The sequence below is a fragment of the Myxocyprinus asiaticus genome, chromosome 40 (assembly GCF_019703515.2).
Source record: "Myxocyprinus asiaticus isolate MX2 ecotype Aquarium Trade chromosome 40, UBuf_Myxa_2, whole genome shotgun sequence".
NCBI lineage: Eukaryota > Metazoa > Chordata > Actinopteri > Cypriniformes > Catostomidae > Myxocyprinus > Myxocyprinus asiaticus.
In genome coordinates, this window is record NC_059383.1 from 2,018,624 (window position 1) to 2,042,322 (window position 23,699).

Sequence of the window (23,699 nt, forward strand, 5' to 3'; positions counted from 1 at the left end):
TATCAGAGCAACCTGGGCTCTCATAACACCTGAGCAGTGCCACAGACTGATCGACTCCATGCCACGCCGCATTGCTGTAGTAATTCAGGCAAAAGGAGCCCCAACTAAGTATTGAGTACTGTACATGCTCATACTTTTCATGTTCCAACTTTTCAGTTGGCCAAGATTTCTAAAAATCCTTTCTTTGTATTGGTCTTAAGTAATATTCTAATTTTCTGAGATACTGAATTTGGGATTTTCCTTAGTTGTCAGTTGTAATCATCAAAATTAAAAGAAATAAACATTTGAAATATATCAGTCTGTGTGTAATGAATGAATATAATATACAAGTTTCACTTTTTGAATGGAATTAGTGAAATAAATCAACTTTTTGATGATATTCTAATTATATGACCAGCACCTGTATCTCACCACACTTATTTAAACGTGTAGGCTGTCCAATGAGGCACAGACGGGTTCTTCCTGCAGGGGGCGCTCGGCGCCTCAGTAATCCCGTGTTCTTCAGTGAAGCGCATTCAAATCTCAGTGTTTTGACTTGTTTGAGTAATTTGTACACTTGAATGTGTAATCGTTTAAATATATTACTTAAAAAGATTGGTACCCGAAATACAATTAGGATTCTGTTCCCAGCAATCTATGTTACTTGATTGTCAAAATCCTTAATCCAGTAATCGCGAGCGACTGTGATTGCTTCTTCCTCAGCAGTGCTGTGAAAAGTAACAGGAATCATGTGACTGCGCGTTTGCGCACTTCTTCAGCAGCTGTTGGAACAGTAATTTACACCTGAATAATGACACTGACCAAATTGTATAGACATTGAATTAAAAATACACCGTGAAGAGTTAAAATAGGACACTCGTTATTTAGACATATCGTTCCTGATCAGCGTCCGGGCCGCTTATTCTATTCCTGATGCGCCAGCACTCAGTGCGCACGCGCGCTGTTCTTTCTTTCTTAATATTTAATATCAATGGCTGCCGTTCATTGCTAAAGCATCTCTTACATTTTGAAGGAAACTTTGACACATTTGATCAATATCAAGGTGAACGTCATTTTGTTTTAATTCAATCGATGAGCTTCGATTATAAACAGCCAAAATTCATCCATAGCACCAAAATGGGACAAAAAAACCTGATTTAACCCTTTGTGTTCCGCCATCTGCATTAAAACGAGGTACAGTTATTGATTATGATTTTAAAAATAATATTTGTGTCAGTTTGCATGGACAAAAATGTGTATTGACTGCAATAAATGTACCGTTTGACTCTGTCACAGTGTTATGTGTGAGATACATGAGGAAAACAAAAGGGGCTTTGTGCCTTTATTATGTTACATTTCATATAAAGATCTACATGCTTACATCACAAAATACATAACATCCTTGACTGATGCATGGTCGTCTTTATGAAATATTCTGGATCAGTAATATAAACAGTGTGTGATTATAGATGAACAGAGTAAGTGTGTGTGTGTGTGTGTGTGTGTGTGTGTGTGTTGTCAGAATATGATGCGTCAGGTGTCCAGCAGCAGCAGTACTGAGTTCTGTCTCAGCGGCAGGCCGGCGTGTTTAGTCCAGGATGAAAGACTCTCAGTGGGACACATTGACTTGTGCTCCACCAAGTTCTACTCATCTGCAGCAGCTCCTCCACGCTCACGACAGCTGTGCCTCGCTTACCTGAACCCATCAACTGAACCTCCCAAATCCACATCCTGCCAGAGGCCAGACTGCTGCAAGGAGCCGCAGGGGTCCGCCGCTCTTCAGGGACGCGAAAAAAGAGGCGACTCTAAGAAAAAGTCAGTGCCGGGCAGATCTGGTAAACGCGGGCGGCCAGCAGGGACGACCAAATCAGCTGGCTACAGAACCAGCACCGGCCGGCCGCTGGGCACCACCAAAGCCGCTGGTTTTAAAACCAGCCCGGGGCGGCCGTTAGGCACAACCAAGGCCGCGGGGTACAAAGTGAGTCCCGGTCGCCCACCTGGCAGTATCAAGAGACAGTCCCGCCTCAGTAAGCTGAGCTACAGCAGCTGCAGCGGAGCGGCGTTCCCGTACAGCGTCATGCACAAATCCACCGAGTGTGAAGCGCCGCTGAAAGACAACGAGAAAGAGTAAAGTCACTCTCTTCTGTTCGTTCACGTTACACAGATAGTTCACCCCAAAACATGAAATCTCCATCATTATTTACTCACCCTCATGACATTCAAGGCCCATATTGCTTGTGTAAAACACAAAAGTAGATGTCTAGCAGAATGTACATGCTGCTATTTCGCCTGAAGTAAAAAAGTGAATGGGGACAGGGGCAGTCAAATGGGAAAAAAGAAGTCCATGCGATCAATTCAAAACATTTAAATGCAATTGGTGATGAGTGACTCAAAACTAGGGATGTGTACGGTTACCATTTTTAACATCTGGTTAACCGTGAGCCGTTGAGATGTGGGAATAAAGAGCGTGTATTGCAATGGAATTTCCTCAAAATGGCAGCATATAAAGTGCACAGTGAGCTATGAGTCTAAATAGTACAATACATAGATCTTCAAATGATAAAATCTCACATTAAATAAAAAAGAATCAAACTGTTTTGTGGCTGTATAGACGCGCTGCCCGGGCAGGTTCACATTTCCGTGAGGCAGCGAACGCAAGTATTGTCATATGCGTGGAGTCACACTGCTGTGGATAAATAGCCTCTTCAGGGTGCTTTGATATTTGAACAGTTTGAAATCAAATGGCATTGAACTTGTCTAACTATTATTGCATGTAAATATGCACATTAGAGCAAAAGGGCAAAAAACACTCTTACTGTTTATCTAGCACTGAAACTTTACTCGGTGAAAAACAAAATTGAATCGTGTTCTCAACATCTTCAGAACGCAGGACAACGCATGTGTTTCGAGAAACATTACTTGGTTTACTTAAGTTCTTTTTAACTTTACTTGGTGTCTAAAAATGTGTCGATCTTGAGTGAGACGCTGAAAGAGGAAACGCCCGTCCAGCGCGTGTTAACAGTACACAGAAAAACAGCCCAGATGCACAGAAAAGCATGTTCCAACAGCCCATAACTTGCCCTATACTTGAAAAACTGACCCAAACCGACGGTTTCTTGGAACTCGTCGAGTTCGGGTTGGGTTGAACACCTCTATTGCACGTGTAGAATAACAGAATAGTGATTCTGGTATTCGAATAGTGCCGCATCGAGCGGTTAACCAAATGTTGACTGTCCATGTACATCCCTACTCAAAACAAGTAATCCACCAAAAATGACTGATTACTTCTCTAAAATGAAAATCAGATTACTTTACTGATTACTTCATCGAAAAAGTACACATTACGAATTACTTTACTTTTGAGTTTCTTTCTAAAACACTTTTAACTGAAACATTTTTGCTTTTCCACTTAACAAATTCAAAATAATGTCTATTGGGGGGCCTGGGTAGCTCAGCAAGTAAAGACACTAACTACCACATCTGGAGTTACAAGTTCGAATCCAGGGCGTGCTGAGTGACTCCAGTCAGGCTTCCTAAGCAACCGATTGGCCCGGTTGCTAGGGTGGGTAGAGTCACATTGGGTTAACCTCCTCGTGGTTTCTAAAATGTGTGGTTCTCGCTCTCGGTGGGGCACATGGTGAGTTGTGCATGGATGCCGCGTTGAATAGTGGGGAGCCTCCACACACACTAGGTCTCCGCAGTAATGCGCTCAACAAGCCAAATGATAGGATGTGAGGATTGACGGTCTCAGACACGGAGGCAACTGAGATTCATCCTCTGCCACCCAGATTGTGGCGAGCCACTACGCCACCACGAGGACTTGGAGCGCATTGGGAATTCCAAATTGGGGAGATAATAATAATAATAATAATAATAATAATAATAATATTGTCTAGATTTCCTCCTTGTTCAATGTTGTAGACCCTTCAGCTGTCACAGAAATGCAAATAGATGAACTCATATTTTAAATGTATACATAAATAGGGGGACTGGGTAGCTCAGCGAGTATTGATGCTGACTACCACCCCCGGAGTCGCGAGTTCTAATCCAGGGTGTGCTGAGTGACTCCAGCCAGGTCTTCTAAGCAACCAAATTGGCCCGGTTGCTAGGGAGGGTAGTCACATGGGGTAACCTCCTCGTGGTCGCGATTAGTGGTTCTCGCTCTCAGTGGGGCACATGGTAAGTTGTGCGTGGATCATGGAGAATAGCATGAGCCTCCACATGCGGAGTCTCCGCGGTAACGCGCTCAACAAGCCACGTGATAAAATGCGCGGATTGACTGTGGCAACTGAGACTGAGGCGATAGATTTTAATTTACGTAAACGCGATAAGATTTGAGATTTGCAGCAGAGGGAAAGATTTTCATGTACGCTCCTCATACAAAGCTAGCGTGTGACTTCAGAAGACTTGAAATATAACACACCAGTCATACGGACTACTGTTAAGATACTTTTACAGTGCTCTTTTGTTATTTAATGCAATGTCAGTCACCATTCACTTTGATTGTATAGAAAAGAGCAGTGTGAACTAGGGCTGTCAAATTAAAATTTGAATTTTGAATATTTGTCGAATTTAAGAGAAAAATGCACATTCGAATGCTAAAACTGTGTATTTGAATTTTGGATTTGTGCCAAGCACTGATGATGACTTCAGATTGATCGCATTCTTGCGCAAAAAAAGGCTAGACACCGCCGCAACAAATACAGTTTAACAGAAAGCAGGTGTCTCAAGATGCTTTTAAAGTTCTTTTTAATTAGACACAGCATCTAAAAACAGTGCTCCTGCACGAGACGCTGAATAAACAAAAACAAAGAAAAACAAAGACGTTCGTCTAGCGCACATTTACATAGAAAAACAAAGGATTGTTGCAAAAGCATTCGGTGTAAAGCTGATGGAGGTACTTGGCCATTGTGTCTTGCTCTCTTATAAGTGCTTCTCAGATTAAGCAATGAGTTGTTTAAATGCTTTTTCAGGAAAAATGTTCATCTTGGAAATATGTGTCTCGAGATCCTCGCGTTCGGTTCCAGTCTGTTGTATTCCATCTGAACAGCCCCTGGCCTGTGCTCATAGTCTGAGCCGCTTCACCACCGAGTTCAGCCAAATATCACTGCTATCTGAGAATATTGCTACTCTATATACAACTGTACTGAACAAAAAACAATGTGGTATTTCCCTGTTATTATGAAGCTTGAGTCTGGAGTAATAGGAATCAATGCAAGTGTAACACCATGTGAACTGTCTACTGAAGCATTTTACTTTTGACTAAACATTTGAAATAAAAAAATATATATATTTATTTATTTTATGTACATTAGTTGAAAATGAAATGCTCTTTTTTTAACAGCCAGGATAAGAATGTTCTATGCAATAATATAACGGTGCTGAATGTTTTATGTATTTAATACACCCTCTTGTGGACTAAGGAAACAACATCAATTTAAAACAATCATCTGACTTTAAAATTCGAATATTATTAGAATTTTGAAAATATTTAAGGTAAAAATTCGAACTTAGTTTCTCTGCCCAGTTGACAGCTCTAGCGTGGACAATCTCCCTGTGTGTTTCACAGTTTCAGAGTTCTACATATTGGTGACTAAATGATGCATTTAAATTTTGGGGTGAATTAACACTTTTATTATGTTCTGTGCATACCTAAAATGCTCACTTTTTATTAAAGCTGAAGTGTGTGATTTCTGCACCACCGAATGGAACTACAAAAACAAACATTATTTGCAAACAGTTTTCTTTGTTCGTTCGTCTGCCGCTGAATACACAAACAGATAGTCCCGCCCCCAACTCACGCCACTGGTTAAGCTGGACGGGTCACTCAGATGATTATTTTATAGTGAACAGAGACACAGTGTTTATAGTTTTTGAGACAAACTACTTATTACTACTTACTACTACTTATAACTATCTGTGCATATTAACAGAAAATACACACTTCAGCTTTAAGGTACATGGAAATAAGTTTGTCTGCTTCAATGAAAACACTTGAATATTTCAACTGTCTGTGCAGTTTTTCATTGAATAATGTGTGCTTTTGATTTTGTCTAGAACATCAAAAATGTTATTACAAGCGCCGCCGTTCCTCCTCAGCGGCTTCCCCATACGAAACCACAAAACACAGCCACCCATCGCCATGGTGTCATCGGAGGCCTTTTCCCAACCCACGCTGTGTCCAGATGACAGTCAGTCAAGAAACGCCCTGCCGTTACCGCTCCATAGTGCTCTGCCATCATACTCATGATTGTCTGTTACGAGTGTGCGCTTAATTTGTCAAACAACACACTCGATCATTGAACACTGACACCGTGACATCATTACAGTGTAAATATACTCGAGCACCTCAGTGACTGTCCATGGCATGTCCTGTGTAAAAATGGTGTTGTTCTACACTAATGCTGGTGCTGCGGACATACATTGAGTGCAATACTGATGTCCTTTAAATCTTTTTCCAATTCTGGCACTCCACCAAAGAACTTTTCTTCACAATGACTTATTATAATGTGTGCATGCACAGTGGGGTTTTCAGATCGGATCACAGATTTCCACATATTCACTCAGATGAGATTCTGCTGTATAAGTCTTAGTGAGCTTGAAAAACAAGAAACATGCACTCCAGTTAGCTTTAATTTCATTTGTGACTTTTGTATTGTATTGACTCTTTTGATTCTGATGATTATTATCAGTATGTGGGAATGCTTTCAGCCTCTTGTTAACTAGTGATGTGTAAATGTTCTTATTGTCTGTCTGACAGTGATATTCAGACGTGCACTTGTATGTAGCGGTGTACAGCATTCACAACAGATGTTATGTTCGTAGAATCAGTGATATTGATGGGCTTTTGTTACGTTTTCTTTCTTTCATTCACTTTGAAAATATTCTTCTTATCAACATTGTGTCTTTCCTTCTTTCTGGTTAATTGATCTATTCCATTATTGACATGGGCATAAGAAGTTTTAATGGCTATTCAATGAGTGTTGTATAGAAATATTGATATAATCAGTGATTTACAAGTGGATGTAAATGATAATTATTTAAAAGCACTTGTCCTTTCACTAACTCTTGTTTGTACAATTACAAATATAACAAGAAAGTTTATCTGTCTTTATCAGCCTCTACATGAGTGATTTTAGGATTTGCAATGACTTTTCGCTTGTTGCATGTGTGTAGGATTTTCAAACTGTTAAGTAATAAACTGACTGAAAAAATATTAATAAAGGCTTGTGTTATATGTTTGTACAATAATAATAGTATAATCCTTTTGTCAACTTACAATAAATCATGCTGGGTCTCTTCTCTGGAACAAGAACTTCTTAAATGAAAGAGAGGACAAAAAACAAGAGTTTCTTAGTGTCTTTATTCAGATGAAGGTGAATTATTGTTCAGACAGTGACAGCGCTGACGCGTGATACTTTTCACAACGCACCTCTGGATAAGCCAGTCACTATGGCAAGCCAAAAGGCTCACAATACGCTATAGATTAATCGCGTTTTCATCCAAAACGGACCTTGGCGCCGTAAAATACGCCATAGTGAGTGCAAACGGCGTATTTCACGCTGTGTGTGAAAAGCACCGCTTTAAACGCCGTTTGGATTGCCACACGACGCCGCTTAAAACACCGTTTTAGTTGCACAATTACGCGCGTTATTTGCGGCGTTTTCCTTATAGTATAACGACTCCCGCCCGCTGATTTCCACAGCCAGTAAGTTTGAACTGTTCTCACCCAATCAACAATGAACTGAGTCAGACCAGACAAGTTCATCGCTGCCAAACAAATGTGCCTGTGTGAAGTAACTTTGATATAGCCTATTCACCTCTACTAACATGAAAAATATTAGTCTGCTTTCCAAATGAAATGCTCGCACCTCTTTGTCAGGGACGATTCTAGGATTTCAGTCTTAGGAAGTTCAGCCTCCAATGAGGGTATATGATGAAAATATTTAATATCTTTTGCAGTATTCCACAAATGCATAGATTCACTTGTGAGCAGAGGTGATTTAATGAGATCACCTTAGATGGGATAAGACTTTATAAACATGCAGATTAAAAGAAGAATGAATGTGGCTCAATGCCAATAAAGGGCGCCAAATGCTCGTTATTGTAATTTAACGTTTTCACTGTATAAAATGTATTATTACAGATAGGCTACTTATTGTTTTCAAACTTTCATTGTAATTCATATTACAAAAATGTACTGAATATAACAACTGTCGATAATTGTCGATCTTTTTTTCGTATTTAGACCAAATGCATAATGGGCACTCGTTTTTCTCAACTATCACAAACTTTTCTTAATTTAACATGAGTAGGCCATAGGAAGAAATAGAAATTTCAAAACCTCATGTTTTGATTAGAAGTTAGAAAAAAACATGAATTTATTAAATAAATAATCAAAACAATAACTAACCATGCATTTATTTAAAGTAGCCAATAGCCTACATTTGGAAAATGGAAAATTGTGTCATTTTTACTGGATATGTGTGGTAAATGACTGGTCCGTAAATGGAATGGAATTTCAACAAGAACAAAACTTATGCTGCTAAACTACAGATGTGGCCAAAAGTATTGGCACACTTTTTTTTTTAAATAATCCACAATTTAGTATTTGGTCTCCACAAATCTTTATTTCACTGTTAATATTATAGAACCTTTGTATTTTATTCAGAACTCAATATATCCATTTAAATCAGAAAATAATCTGAAATGGTTTTCTTTTCTTTTGTTTATGTTCACTGCAGTACACACATGTGATACAAAACAGGAGAATGAGTCACTTTATCTATTCAAACTGACTGAAAACATCATTTTTAAACTGCAGGCACAGTCAGCTCACCACAGGTGAGTTCATTTCCAAAGTAAATGAGAATCACTTGCTTAAAATCAAATTACTACTTCTAAAAGGATCCAATTTAGTAAATGTAGATGTTGTGGTTTGTTCAACTATACATTGGGGGGTTACCTCCCCCAATCTCGCCCCTGGGTGGGGCCATATGATTTCATTTCTGTAGTGGATAAAAATAAAAATGGATTAGCTATAAAGCGCATCTTTTCGTGGAATGTGCGAATCAAAATTAACGAAACAAAATAGGCTGCAAAATGAATCTAACTTAAATCGCGGTATGGACTGTGACTATACCGCAAAAGGCTGGGATGTCTGTGCTTAATTATGATCAAATTTGCAATCCCACACAAAGAGAAGTATACCTGATTAGCAGGTGCCAGCGTGTAATGGTATAGCCTTAATTCTAATTCATATAATTAATTATAATTCAGCCACAAAATTATACACACACAGACACACACACACACACACACACACTTCTACTCCCTCCCCATAGTATGTTTACCTAATATTTTGGGTCAAGATACCCCCGGGAGTCTTTTACCCCATTTTGAGGGGGCAAGGGTACAACTATAACTCTATATATTATATTATATTATAGTATATATTGTTTCCTCAAATCTAAGTTAATTATTCTGCCCTTAAGTCTCCAATGAACAAATATACATATATGTTTTGCTATTTGAAAATGGTGAACTGTGTTTATATTACATTAAATTTTAAAAGTAAGATACTCACTTTTAATATTCAATGTAATATAAACACACAGTGTGAAATACGGAATGCTTACCGATATACATCAACTGACAAACACTGTAATTTATTAATAATAATAAAATTTAAAAAAAATAAGTCAAGCAAGATTCAAACCTATGCTCTTTCATAGTCTCACACTAAAGGAACTGGACTTAATCTCTAAGCCACAGTCATTTTACTGTTAGTATGCATGTTTATAAAGTCTTATCCCATCTAAGGTGATCTCATTAAATCACCTCTGCTCACAAGTGAATCTATGCATTTGTGGAATACTGCAAAAGATATTAAATATTTTCATCATATACCCTCATTGGAGGCTGAACTTCCTAAGACTGAAATCCTAGAATCGTCCCTGACAAAGAGGTGCGAGCATTTCATTTGGAAAGCAGACTAATATTTTTCATGTTAGTAGAGGTGAATAGGCTATATCAAAGTTACTTCACACAGGCACATTTGTTTGGCAGCGATGAACTTGTCTGGTCTGACTCAGTTCATTGTTGATTGGGTGAGAACAGTTCAAACTTACTGGCTGTGGAAATCAGCGGGCGGGAGTCGTTATACTATAAGGAAAACGCCGCAAATAACGCGCGTAATTGTGCAACCAAAACGGTGTTTTAAGCGGCGTCGTGTGGCAATCCAAACGGCGTTTAAAGCGGTGCTTTTCACACACAGGAAAACGGCGTGAAATACGGCGTTTTTTTACGCCGTTTGCCATCACTACGGCGTATTTTACGGCGCCAAATTCGTTTAAAACGCCGTTAAATATGCCGTTTTGGATGAAAACGCGATTAGTCTATAGCGTATTATGAGCCTTTTGGCTTGCCATAAGCCACAGTTCGTGTGTGAGTCGTCGCGCGCCCCCTGCAGCTCGCGCTCTGCGGTAGAGCGCTTAAAACATGTTGGAGAAGCTCCGCGGTTCTATCACAGGAACGAGCGTAACGGTCAACTAGCGTGTTACGACAGTAAGTCACCATTTGTGGACACAATATAAATGAATGGGGAAGTCGTAAACTGACACATACCTGTCGCAAAATGGTCCGTGTCTTCTTTTTAAAAATCAGCAAATTTATCGTAGTAAACTACACACACAGTTCATTCAAAAGGGAATTTTTTAGTGTTAAACATGTTGAAGATTAACGTACAGGTGGTCAGTTCATTAAGTGATGAGCTGTTTCCTCACAAAAGCAGTTTATTCAGCATACTGAAGCATCTCGTCAATAGATATCCATTCAAAAAGTACAGCCTCTTGTCTCCTCGCCAGTGTACTGCCATAGAGTGTATGGAGATAAAACCGTATCAAATCAACTTACAAGTGCACGACAATCCAAAATGCACGCAACAGATCCATGCATGCCCAGACAATCCAGAAATGCATGCAACAGATCCACACACGCCCAAACAATCCAGAAATGCACACAACAGATCCACACACGCCCAGAAAATCCAGAAATGCATGCAACAGATCCACATACACACAAGGCAATCAACAAATGCACTCAACTTATCCACACACACAGCAATCCACACACAACAGATCAACACACGCACAAGGCAATCCACAAGTGCACGCAAGAGATCCACACATCAGCTCAATTCACAAATGCACACATCAGAATGCACAAATATAAGTTATACAATGCTGTCTCTGCAGACTTACAGTCTTCAAATGTGCACACAAATACTGAGACCTTCACCATTGTTATTCTGCCTCAAGGATGTCCATGTATGTGCTTTTGTATTTGTGGATTGTTTTGAGACTCTTGTTCCGCGGACTTGATTGCCTTGTGCGTGTGTGGATCTGTTGCATGCATTTGTGGATTGAGCAGATGGCTGGATCTGTTGCTTGTAGTTATGGATTGTTGTGTGTTCATGGATAAGTTGAGTGCATTTGCCTTGTGGGTATGTGGATCTGTTGCGTGTATTTGTGGATTGTCGTGTGCATTTGTGAGATGTTTTGATACTGTTTTATCTCCATAAGAATTTCTATGGGATCGCCGCGTTATGCTATTTTAGACTAAGCATGAAGACCCTCCTTAGAAGGGCTCTGGTAGAGGATGTGCGTGAACCGGAAGTTTATTAGTCACGAGCGATGAATAAAAATATCACCATCAGAGTCATCACGAGCCATGAGTTAAATTCACTTCAAAATATTCATTATTGAGGCTAAAATGAACTCGACATCCAGCAGATACAGCAGCTGTGTGATGTTGGCTCTGTTAATTATCGCGGAGCTGCTTCCACGAGGAGCTGCTTCAGGTACAAACACACTGACACACATCAACACACACTGATAACTCAAACATCATCAGCATTGACAGAAGAGATAAACGAGAAAACTCGGGAAATCAGGGAGTTTTAAAATGGTTTTTAATCATGGACGTTTCTGTACGGAATATGGGTCAATGACACGCTCGTTTTTTGTCCGGATCTATTATTTACATATACATTTAGTCATTTAGCAGACGCTTTTATCCAAAGCGACTTACAAATGAGACACATAGCAAGTAATATGTCATACAGTGTTTAACATCTGCAGTATAGGACTGCCAAAATCTCACAATGGCTGGAGTTGTAAAGATACTAGCACAGAAGAGACAGACAAGGATTTTTTTGTACATTAAGTGCAGTAGTAAGTGCTCTGTTTTGTAAGTGTTATGTTTTTATGTCAAAATACAGAACAATAACTTGAACAGCCTCTTATCCTCTATGATGGACATATTTTTTTCCAAAAAAAAAAACAAAAAAACAAAAAAACATTTAAATATGTTTTAAAAATAAGTTTTTATATAAAGGCAATTTAAATTTTTGTTGAAAACTTCTTGATATTCGTTACTTAAATATACATGATATTTTACCTCGAAAAATATGTTTGAAAACTTAAAACTGACTATGACTGTATGTTGTGTATTATGTGGTGTATTCAGTGTGCAGGGAAAGTGTTTAAATATTCTTATTTATTTTTAAGAATGCATTTATACAAACTTGGCCAACCTTATTTGTCAATGACTGATGTACTTGTTTCTATTTATGCTCTGTTCTAAAATTTTTCAGAGTAAAACATGTTCACAAAGTCCAATTTGTCCATTTCTTTTCAATGAATCCATTAAACCGGTTCACAAATTAATCTGAATGATTCATTTTAGCGAAGTGGTCTGTCGTGTGTAAGTAAAGTTTCCTCTGTTTATTTGAGCGGCCTGTCCAACCCGACACAACAGCACTGTCTCGACCAGTGGCATGAGTTTAGGGCGGGACTGTCTGTTTCTACAACCAGTAGAAGACGGGGAGTTTTCTGGAGTCTGTTTGTAAACAGTGATTATTTTTGAAACTGTGTTTGGTGGCACTAATGCCACAGAAATTACACACGTTGGCTTTAAAGTTTTTTTTTAAAATTTTTTTTTACTAGTTACAAGGCACTATAAAGGGCATGGAGAAGTCATGGAAATTCATTGCTCAAAAATGTGTAAAGTAGGTAATGCATGTGTTTTGTGTGTGTTTTCTAATGCAGATGTCGATGAGATCCCTGAATTCAGAGTCTCAGATGTAGAAAAACAGCCGCAGAGACAGTTCAAGACAGCAGAGATCGCAGATGCGCTGATGGGAACCGAACCTCCAGCTCATTCTCCAGGGATTGAGCATCTCATTCCTAAAGACGTGCACGAGTCCTTCCTGGGAGAAGTATGTGTTGATGGACAGTGTGAGGTGGAGGAGAGCAGCGATTCAGAAGCACCTGAGCTCATCCTGTCAGGAGTGATTCACACAGAAGCCGTGGACATGAAGAACCAGAACCTCACTGATACGGCCAAGACGTACAAAGTCAACTGTGATAAAAGGAACATAACAGGAATCGAGCGCTTCACAGTGCAGGTGCTCAATGCATCTCAGGTAATCGCAGGTGATATGGTAACATGGTAATATACACCAGAATACTGTGGTGTTCCATTGTCCGATTACTTTTGAACTGTAATCTGGTACTCATTACAAATAACATGACTAAAACTGTAGTCAGTAACTGAATTAAAGTCATGCATTATAAGAGTAGAAACAGCATATTTTAAAGGTGCAGTCAGTCATTTTTTTTTTTACTCCTAATGAAATGAATTGTAATTTTGAAACATCTGTATAAAATCATGAGATGAAGACTTCAGTCATATCAGTAACCTTATAAAAGCTGTTTTATTCTACATGGAGAGGGTCTCCTCATGGGGCGGCCATGTTAGAATCACATGACCAGCTGAATACTACTCGCTTCATCTCAGTAACCGTCATCTAAGGTCTTGTTTGAGGAGAGCTGTTAATAATCTGTTAAAGACAGACTGTATTTCTCTGTATTTCTCTGTATTGTTGATCATTACATGTGTTCTATGGCAGTAAGTGTTGAAATGTGATTTCTCTGACAGGATCTGATGGAGCTGTTGCATGTGAACAGCACAGAGTGTTCACTAGTCCTCTTTTACACCACATGGTGTCAGTTTTCAGCCAACCTCGCACCACACTTCAACGCTCTGCCGCGAGTCTTTCCCTCCATGTTCTTCCTGGCGCTCGACGCGTCCCAACACAGCAGGTCAACAGTACTGTACTGATGTTTACTCTCTGATGATCCGTCACACCAGTCATGTAAACTGCTGAACGTGTGTCTGTGTTTCTGGCTCTTTTCACAGTCTGTCAACACGCTTTGGCACAGTGGCCGTGCCCAATATACTCCTGTTTCAGGGTGCCAAGCCAATGGCTAGATTCAACCAAACAGAGCGAACATTAGAAACCCTCACGTCTTTCATTACAAACCAGACAGGTGGGGCACTTTTGTACTCTTGCTCTGTTGTTCATTTACTCATGTATAAGGACTGTACTCTTCATCTGTATAATGAATGATTCCTGGATGAACAAATCCACAAATTAAATTTTTCTTATTCTTAAATATATATATATATAGCGAGAGAGAGTGTGTGTATGTGTATGTGTATGTGTATGTGTATGTGTATGTGTGTGTGTGTGTGTGTGTGTGTGTGTGTGTGTGTGTGTGTGTGTGTGTGTGTGTGAGTGAGTGTGTGAGTGAGAGTGAGTATACTGTATGTACTCTCCAGTCACTGTTTAGTCACCGTTTTCCCACCATTCTCCAGGTTTCGAAGCAAGTCCAGATCAGGCTGTGCAGGATGAAGACCGTTTGGGCCCTCTGCTGGCAGTTCCCATGAAAAGCATTGATTGGCTCTTTGTGTTTTCTGTTCTTTTTATCTCGGGCTTTACGCTCTATGCCATCCTGTGTACGGACAGCATTCGCTGGCTCATACCAGGACAAGACCATGAACATCAGGAATAAAGTGTGCTGCTGCATTTTTACACCTGACTGTTGTCAATATCTGCCGGTTGTGTCATGTGATTTGAATGGAATAAAGAAGTATAGAAAGTAATGTTTTTCTGAGCAGTCAACACCCAGAGCTAAAATACATGTTGTTTTGAAACCACATCTTTACATGAAACTTTCTCAGTTCCATTTTAAAGCAATGTCTGGTGCTAGGGGGTCTGCGAAAAAAACATTTGACATTATTACTGTTTCATTCTGCTTTCTAAACACTGCTCGAAAATCATGTGGTTGATTATTGACAGCCATAGATTTTAACAGTAACAAATGAAAACAAATCCACTTTTTTTTATTTGTTTTGTGCAAAAACTGTTTCTTATTTAAGTGTTTATCTCACCCTCCTTGCAGTGTACATACTTTCAAGAATACATTGTACTTGTTTTGTGATTGTAGAGTGTAATGCATTGTACAAATACATTTTAATTGAAAATGTTTAGCTTCAGGTTCATATATCTAATATTATATCTGTCTACTTAATACTGAAGAAATATTTTCTAGATAATATGTTATAATTTCTTCTGTCTTTAGTGCAGTAACAATATAGAAGCCAATTGTATGGCTACCATGAAAGTCCTCCCTTCAAAGTGACCTGCAAAGGCATTATTTATGCCATTTGAAAAACAGACATACATTCTTGTTCTACAGAGCATTTGAAAGTAATTTTTCTGGCTGACTATTCCCGCAGAGAGAAATTCATACATCTACATGTATACATACAGGCATTCTTACAAGTGAATGTTGTCAACGTTTAGAAGCACACTAGCATATAGATGACCATAAAGCTAGTAGATATGGGCTAAACATAACTCATTTTGATTTCAGGGTGTTTCAAGGACACAAATTGTCTTTAAAATGTTATTTTATCAAGCAAATTCTTTAATCGCCATCCTTCTGCTAGCAGCTAGAGGAAGTAATGGACCACTGGTTATTTTGCAGTGAAATCCAACAGATGGCGCAAAGAGACTGTAGTCTAGTCTGTGATAAGTTAAAAAATAGATTTAAAAACATGCTGCAGTGTTAAAATGGTGCTCTGCCAGTTAGATTTACTTTAAAAGTGCAGTCAGTTAGATTTGTGTGTTTGTGTCCTAAATTATCCTTTACTGAGTGATCGCTTCAGGTCAGTTCATTTTAGGGTAACATTTGTGTGACTAAAAAGATATATATATATATATATATATATATATATATATATATATATATATATATATAAATGAATAAAAAACACAATGCCAGAATGGGTAAATGTAATTTTTATTATTATTATTGCTGCTGCTAGTAAATACAAAAATCGCACAAATCAGGGTTTGAACTGTAGACATTTACAAAATTTCTGGTAACAGGGTTGCAAAAAATGGCGAATCTCATATCAAATGAATTTAAAAATACTACATATAATATATACCTCCTGAGGTTGACAATCATTTTTTAGGTAATATTCTGACGTCCATATAGATATCTTTCAGAGAACATCTCTGCTGAGTGTGAGTCTCAAATTCTGCCTTTTATGAGAGTACCTTTTACACAATATTGCTTATAAGACACAAGAGACTATTTACTTTGACTCAGTTCAGTACATTTCTCTCACTTTATTAGGTTTAAGTTTGACAGTGACTTCAATGATAGTTTTAGATGAAAGATTGGAGTGGTGTCATGCATGTGAAAGTAACGTCCAGGAGTTGTGGATGTGTTCAGGCTGCAGAATGGCTCGCTCCGGTCAAGAGAGAGCAGGATCCTCATGGAGCTCAAGGCCACGGGATGGGTGGAAGTGGACGACCGGTGTTGTGTCGAACTCTGTTTCCCTGCAGCAGATCTGTATGGGGGGAACAGTATCTGACGGTAACATTCTCCGCTGTCAGAATGCGTTCCCCCATGCACAAACCTAAGCCTAACCCTTCCCTACACTATCCTACCGACCCTAACTCTAACCTACAGTACCCTTCCAACCCTAACCCTAACCTACAGTACCCTACCGACCCTAACCCTAACCTGCAGTACCCTACCGATCCTAACCCTAACCTACAGTACCCTACCTACACTAATCCTATCCTACAGTACCCTACCGACCTTAACCCTAACCTGCAGTACCCTACCTACCCTAACCATAACCATAACCCCATACCCTATCGGGGTTAGGGGGAAACAGATTCCGATGGGGAACACAATTCGATACAACACCTGGACGCTCTCTACAAGGAGCTGCACTTCAAAACCTTCAATGTGTGACTAGATCTGTCACCCTCCCTTTCTTCTAAACTCTTGTATGTAATCAGCAGAACTCTTTCTGCTTTCAACTTGTTCAAGGTTTTTCACATAGGCCTTGAGTTTATTCAGTTTTTAGGGTCAATGTGTTCAAAATGTCTTTTACAGCGTGACACAGCTGGATCTGTTGCCATCAGAAATGCCCAAATTCACGTTTTCCTGACTTTATTAGTTGCAGGTGAAACTCCATTTTTCAAACTCTTGTTAAGAAGCGTGCTTTTCTCTGCACTGCGTATCCAGAACAGACTTCAGAATATACAAACCGATCCAATTATTTGTGTGTTGTTGAGATTACTCGTTTGTACATGAATTTCACCAGAATCCCTGAGTGCATGATCTTGATATTAGTTGGTTTAGTTAGCAGTGTCCTCTATTATTTTTGTTTAACGTGCTCGGCCTCACTTCACCGGCCCATTTTCTCTTTTGAAACTCCCATCCCCCTTAAACTTGCTCTCTCATGTCAGTCTGTATTACTGTGAGTGAGAGCAGAGCTGCTCTTGGCAGCAATTGAAGTTTTGGTCAAAGTGATTTCTTTTACAAACAATCAAATTGGTTAAAATGTTTCATCTGCTTCTTTCAATCCACTAACTGTCCCGTCCGTCTGTATGTTGCTCTGTTCTTCACTTTGTTTGCCTCTCCTTGTAATAGTGACCTCACATTTTTCCATTTGCACATATATCAGCCATTTTCATTGTTTCTCCTGCATGTAGTTCCTGATGTGCTGCCTTTTTATGCACTTTAGATAGCACATATAGATGGAGACTGACATGTACAATGATTTCCATGGATGCTAATTATCTAGAGACATTAGATTTTTAACAAAATACAATGTCAACTTAAATGCTGAGTTTTCTCTCCAAAATAACAGTACAATATTAATAAATTAATCGCATCAATATGTATCAATAATTACAGAAAAAGCCCCCAAATAAACATAATTTAGTATATAATAATTGTAAAAATTACAGACATATCATAAATATAATAATTCAAATACATTACATTATTACGGAAGCACACAAGTACAACATTTATTAGACAATACACAAAGTGGCTTTAGAAGTAAATTTATTGTTTGTTTTATTTTCATATCATTGAACATAAGGGTATTATTGGCCTATTCTAGATAGCTCTCAGGTTTGCAGTTGAGTTCATCAGTCGCTCACAGGACGTGTTCTGTCTGTGTCAGATGAACGCATTTGGAGCATCTTACTTTGACTAAATCATGTCTCGCTGGTTTACAGCATCTTGCACTCTAAATGCTACGTTTAGGACGCTGTGTCAAGTTAAATGTAGTTTCACACTTTGCCAAACGCTCCTTGAGATCCCTGCCTGGTTCAGTTGTGGTCGGTCCAGCTGTCGTCTTGTCATCTGTGGGAGGCTGTACTGCTGTTGCTCTCATTGGTTTGACGAGGAGCATTGCCTGTACAGCCCGAAGCTGATGCTGCACTGACTTCCCCAGATTTGCAACAACATCAAGTTTTGAATTGCTCTGATGACAGCCCTAGTATGTACACACTAAGTGCATTGTATCAAATGCCTCTTTTTTATTGTAAGTGCAAAGTAGTTATAAATATTTATATACTTATATATTTATATACCTGATATAAAGTGGGACCATAATCTTTAAGGCATGATGCAGAACAGAGTTTGTTTGTTTGTTTAGGGACAATTCACAATAAATATATTGTAACAGTATTAGCCAGAAGCTAAATTTCAACCACAGTCCCTCGGCAGCAGTTACAGTACTGCCCTCTTGTGGCTGATTGCTTTTATAAAATGCCAACAACAGCAATATAATAATAGATTCAATGATTAATCATATGTATTAATAACATTAATCTCTAAAAAGATCTGACAGTATAGTTAAAGGCATAGTTCACCCAAAAATGAAAATTCTCGTATCGTTTACTCACCCTCATGCCATCCCAGATGTGTATGACTTTCTTTCTTCTGCTGAGCACAAATGAAGATTTCTAGAAAAATATTTCAGCTCTGTAGGTCCATACAATGAAAGTGAATGGTGACCAGAACTCTGAAGGTCCAAAAAGCATATAAAGGCAGCATAAAAGTAATTAATATGACTCCAGTGGTTTAATCTATGTCTTCAGATGTGATATGATAGGCGTGGGTGAGAAACAGAACAATATTTAAGTCCCTTTTTTTTTTACTATATATTCTCCTCCCTTCCCAGTAAGGGGTGATTTGAATGAACTATGAAGAATGTGAATCATCAAAAACAAAAGAAGAAGAAAGAGAAAGTGTAGATTTACTGTGAAAAAATTAAGTGTAAGTCGATGGGGTCCAACACTTTCAAGCTCAAGAAAGGAAGCAGCAAAAAGGTAACCCATAATACTCCAGTGGTTAAATCCATGTCTTCAGAAGCATGTTCAGTGTTCTGTGTATTCGTCAAGCACTAGGAAATGTAATCGCGCTTCAAATCATGAACACACCAAGGAGTCTGCAGATGAGTGATAACAAATGAATGATACTTTGGTCTGTACTCACCTAAAATCGATTGGATCACTTCAGAAGACATGGATTAATCAGCTGGAGTCTTATGGATTACCTTAATGTTGCCTTAATGTCATTTTTGGAGCATATACATTTTGGTCACCATTCACTTGCATTGTATGGACAAACAGACATCATATCTACATTAAAATATCTTTGTGTTCCGCAGAAGAAAGTCACAGAAAGAGTTTGAAACAGCATAATGTTGAATGATTAAATAATGAGAAAATGATAATTTCTGATGAACTATATAAGTGTTTCATCTGAGACAAAAAGCACAAACTCGTTTAATTTTCTTTCTTAATATGCAAGCAAGATAAATCTGCTGACATTACTCTATGGTAAATGGATTATGATATTTTAAACAATACAGAAATATAGCAGAATGACTGTTGATGCATAATTATCTTTGATGCTTCAATGAATCAAGCTGCACAGTTGTTCTTGTGCTTCAGGACTGAATCTACCATTTCAAAACCTTGAGTAAATGTGCACAGCGCCATGATCCCAAACTTCCATTTTCAGAGATTTACTTGATTTCCACATGGGACTCTTCTTAACAAAACATTCTCAGATCTCTCTCTTTTATTGGACCTGCTGTACAACTAAAGCAGAAGCTGCTGAAGACATCAAGCTCTGAAGCTGTTTGAATGGAAGGCGATGAGTTTCTTTAATTATGTTCTGTGCAGCTTCAGTTCAACAGTGTGTCTTTAGGTAGTAAAGGTTATAAATAATTTTCTCTCTTGCTCTTAGGGCATTGGTACAGATGAAATCTGCAGACATGGTGTGTGCATTGTCTGTGCTTGTTTTGAGGCGTTTAAAGATGGTTTGTTGAAAATTTGTTGACCTGAGCCGATTCCATGTGGGCCTGTTTAGATAATGTCAATTCAAAAGTAAAAATAGAGTAATAATGGAGCCAACCTTTCTGTGATAAGAGAAATGAAATGATTCAAATCAAAGAGTTAAACGGTACACACATCAACATACATCTGTTTGCATCAGCAATAAATCCAGCCTGGAGAGAACACCATTAGATTTGGAGAAAATAATACAAAGACAGTTTGCTTCCCCTTGCAATAATGCATCCAGTAATCTTGCTCATTTACTCTGAAGGTATGAAGCTGATCTGACACTGCATCAAGTTTTCAGTGATGCTCCATGATGATCGTGCTGTGTGGGAGACCTGTGGAGGGATTGGAAAGTCTCCTCGTACTGCAATCTGTCTGCATTTAGCCCCGGCTGGCGGAGCGGTTGGCCGTAAGCCCTATATTGCGCTACAGAAAACCGATCTGCAAATAGCAGGCACATGTGTTTGAAACTACGGCCATATTTCAGCGAATATGCCACTCCAACGTCAGAACGGTCTCATCAGCTTTTTATGACAATCACAGCGTAATAGCACAAAATGCCCCTAAAGTGGCGTGTAGAGAAACATGCGCGGTGGTGGTTCTGATTATTTGAGATGAGGGCCTGTTACATGTCAAGTCAAATTACTGGCTGTGTGCCGAGGCGTTGGCTCAGCACGACACAAAGTAAACAAAAGAGCCAGAGAACGGTGGTCCTTGACCTTTTGTGAGTGGCTGTCAGGAGCAACGAGCCCAGACCGACGTACTGTTCCATAAGAGTCGCAAAGGTGTCTATAATGTGCACATAACACAAGATTTCACCCTCTTTTATCTTCATGAAAGAAAACTCGTTGCCATACAGTATGTCTTTGATTCAGTCTTTTTCAGAAAACTTCCTTGAAAAGTGACAATTCACAGTGAGTTTAAAGAAGATTCAAAGCTTGTTTTGATTCCACATATTCCTATTTCTTGTTTTTTGCCTGTCAGGTCAGCTCTGTAAAAAGGAAATGTTTCAAACAAATGCCCTGCCAATATTCTTAATGAACGTTGAGCAAAAACAGACTCGGTGCTTAAATTGGTGGTGGAGTCGAGTTCCAGGATTCTGTCAATCACTTTAAATGGATAACAGGACGGTTTCCTTGATCGTTAATTTGATAAAATAGCCGATTGTGTTACGTCATGTGTTGGAGAATGAGTTCCCCAAATTGCTTACAATACACTAAACTCGGCGTAATTTCCTCTTATTTTTTTGTTTAGTACCTCTGTTTGATTATGAGAGTTTTGGCCGAGCCCACAGTTTTGTGTGCAAAGATAGCTTGTGTACAATGGTGCTTCAGTTGACTTAATTAGCTAAGGAAGTATTTAAAGGCTTAATTGAGATTGCGTTGGGAAATTGCTCTGAAATAGCCAGTGCTGTGGGTTTAACTTGCCCCTCTTTGTAGTTGGTTGGAATAACTGTGGATGGGTTTTGATTGGAGGACACAAATGCCAAAGAAATATGATGATCCAGACCCTTCACTCAATAACTTTGTAAACACACACAATGCACTCATGTCAGCCTTGCCATTATTTGAAATTCACATAAAACCTCTTATAATCTGCTCATTGTTTTAGTCCCGTGTCGGTTCGTGGCCTGGAACAATTGCTATCATTATCTTGTTATTCCATTTGAACATAAAGAAGTTGTCCTGTATTCCTATCAAAAATTAACTGGTGATTTTTCACCATAAATAAGCCTTGTGCATTTACTACAACTTTCCTTTCTAACTGAGTTAATACACTTGTCAGCATTGTAAGCACTATTTGAAGTTGGCCTGCATTAATAATAAAAAATGAGACCTTCCAGTTCTCAGTCTGTTTTCTTTTACTTAGGCTTTTGGCTTCATGTCTTGAGTGGCTCTGCAAGCTGAGAAGATGAACCATCATCCAGAGTGGTTCAATGTTTATAACAAGGTAATAACTTCCACTGAGCCACCTACCCCTCACCCTGAGCAGCAGTTTATAATGTCTTTGCAAATGTTTAAAATGAATATGCTGTGTTGAAAGTGCCCAAGAGGCCCCACACAACGTGCCTTTGAAAGTGTTGCATTTACACGGCAAACAATCACACTGCGTAGTGCACTAGCCTGCATTTCATGTCAGGTCCAATGTGAAAAGTGGGGAGCACAGGAAGAAATGCTGGTGAACGTTTTCTTGGTGAAATAAGCCATAGTGCAGATGACACGGGACTGTGTGTTAGTGAGCGTTAGGCGACTGCTCTTAAGGAATTTGAACGTGAATTGTGTCTTTATGAAAGTGGCGGCAGGACAGGACAAGCTCCACTCCGCTGCAGTCATCGCCATTTCTTGTATAACAGAGATTAATGGTGACTACATTTCTCTCTAAATGTCTTTCAGGTCCAGATCACTTTGACTACACATTACTGTGGAGGACTGTCAAAGAAGGACATTCGACTGGCCAAATTCATTGGTAAAGTTGTACTGTCCCTGTAGCAGCTTCTTAACAAAAAATGTCTAAAGGCCACAACATAATACATTAAAAACTAAGAATGACATTTGAGTGAAATGCCATCTTGGTGGAAGTTTTGCTTATTTTCAGCATGAAAAAAAAAGTTTTGTATTTTTTGCATCATATTGCTTAATAAAAATAGGTAAGCTTGTTCATTCTTAGAGTTGCTTTTTTTAATCACTTTTCATAATCTGACATGCAAGCGATGGAATGACATGTGTGATTCATTCAATATTCATTAAATATCTGATTCGTAAATTATTATTTAGATGCATGGTTACAGTCATTCTGTCTGTGTTTCTGTCATATGAAGTGTACACTTCAATCAAATACATGATTGTTATAATACACATAATGTACTGAAGGATAAAGTCTTTCTAAAGCACATTGTTTTAATCGAAACACAAAAAATGTATTAAAACAAATGCACAATATATAATTGTCATTGGCTTGGCTGAAACCATAGGAGTGTTTGGGTGAATTCTGGAAGCAAGGACACTTGCAATACTGTGTGAGAAGATTCAAGAGCAGTTTTGAATTAACACTGATGATCTGTTTCAAACCCTCGTGAACTGCCTTGCTGTCTACATAGGCAGCATCCAAAGCAAAATGGAGTAAAGCGACTGATTTGAAA

At 38.8% G+C, this 23,699-nt stretch overlaps 2 protein-coding genes and 1 pseudogene across 3 annotated transcripts; all 3 read left to right on the top strand.

The window, feature by feature from the left end:
• Positions 1-776: 776 nt before the first annotated feature.
• c40h5orf24 (chromosome 40 C5orf24 homolog) lies at positions 777-7,089 on the top strand. 2 transcript variants are annotated; one of them, XM_051680658.1, is made up of 3 exons: positions 777-1,173; positions 1,502-2,106; positions 6,037-7,089. In XM_051680658.1, exons 2-3 carry the CDS (start codon positions 1,505-1,507, stop codon positions 6,227-6,229), a joined length of 795 nt encoding a protein of 264 aa, XP_051536618.1. In that variant the 5' UTR covers positions 777-1,173; positions 1,502-1,504; the 3' UTR covers positions 6,230-7,089. The 2 variants fall into 2 exon arrangements, with proteins under 2 accessions (XP_051536618.1, XP_051536619.1); XM_051680659.1 differs by having other exon boundaries at positions 777-1,042.
• A 4,554-nt stretch (positions 7,090-11,643) lies between these two features.
• Positions 11,644-15,371, top strand: txndc15 (thioredoxin domain containing 15). The gene is made up of 5 exons (XM_051680645.1): positions 11,644-11,839; positions 13,089-13,465; positions 13,981-14,144; positions 14,242-14,372; positions 14,701-15,371. Exons 1-5 carry the CDS (start codon positions 11,752-11,754, stop codon positions 14,895-14,897), a joined length of 957 nt encoding a protein of 318 aa, XP_051536605.1. The 5' UTR covers positions 11,644-11,751; the 3' UTR covers positions 14,898-15,371.
• Positions 15,372-16,589: 1,218 nt separating this feature from the next.
• LOC127430495 (pterin-4-alpha-carbinolamine dehydratase 2-like) lies at positions 16,590-23,049 on the top strand (annotated as a pseudogene).
• The last annotated feature ends 650 nt before the right edge of the window (positions 23,050-23,699 follow it).

Bases quoted from the DNA above. Each gene is read 5' to 3' on its own strand.
- c40h5orf24 (XM_051680658.1), top strand. From the start codon at position 1,505: ATGATGCGTCAGGTGTCCAGCAGCAGCAGTACTGAGTTCTGTCTCAGC. The intron at 2,107-6,036 runs GTAAAGTCACTC...GATTTTGTCTAG, and splicing joins CTGAAAGACAACGAGAAAGA to AACATCAAAAATGTTATTAC.
- txndc15 (XM_051680645.1), top strand. From the start codon at position 11,752: ATGAACTCGACATCCAGCAGATACAGCAGCTGTGTGATGTTGGCTCTG. The intron at 14,145-14,241 runs GTCAACAGTACT...CTCTTTTCACAG, and splicing joins GACGCGTCCCAACACAGCAG to TCTGTCAACACGCTTTGGCA. The intron at 14,373-14,700 runs GTGGGGCACTTT...ACCATTCTCCAG, and splicing joins TTTCATTACAAACCAGACAG to GTTTCGAAGCAAGTCCAGAT.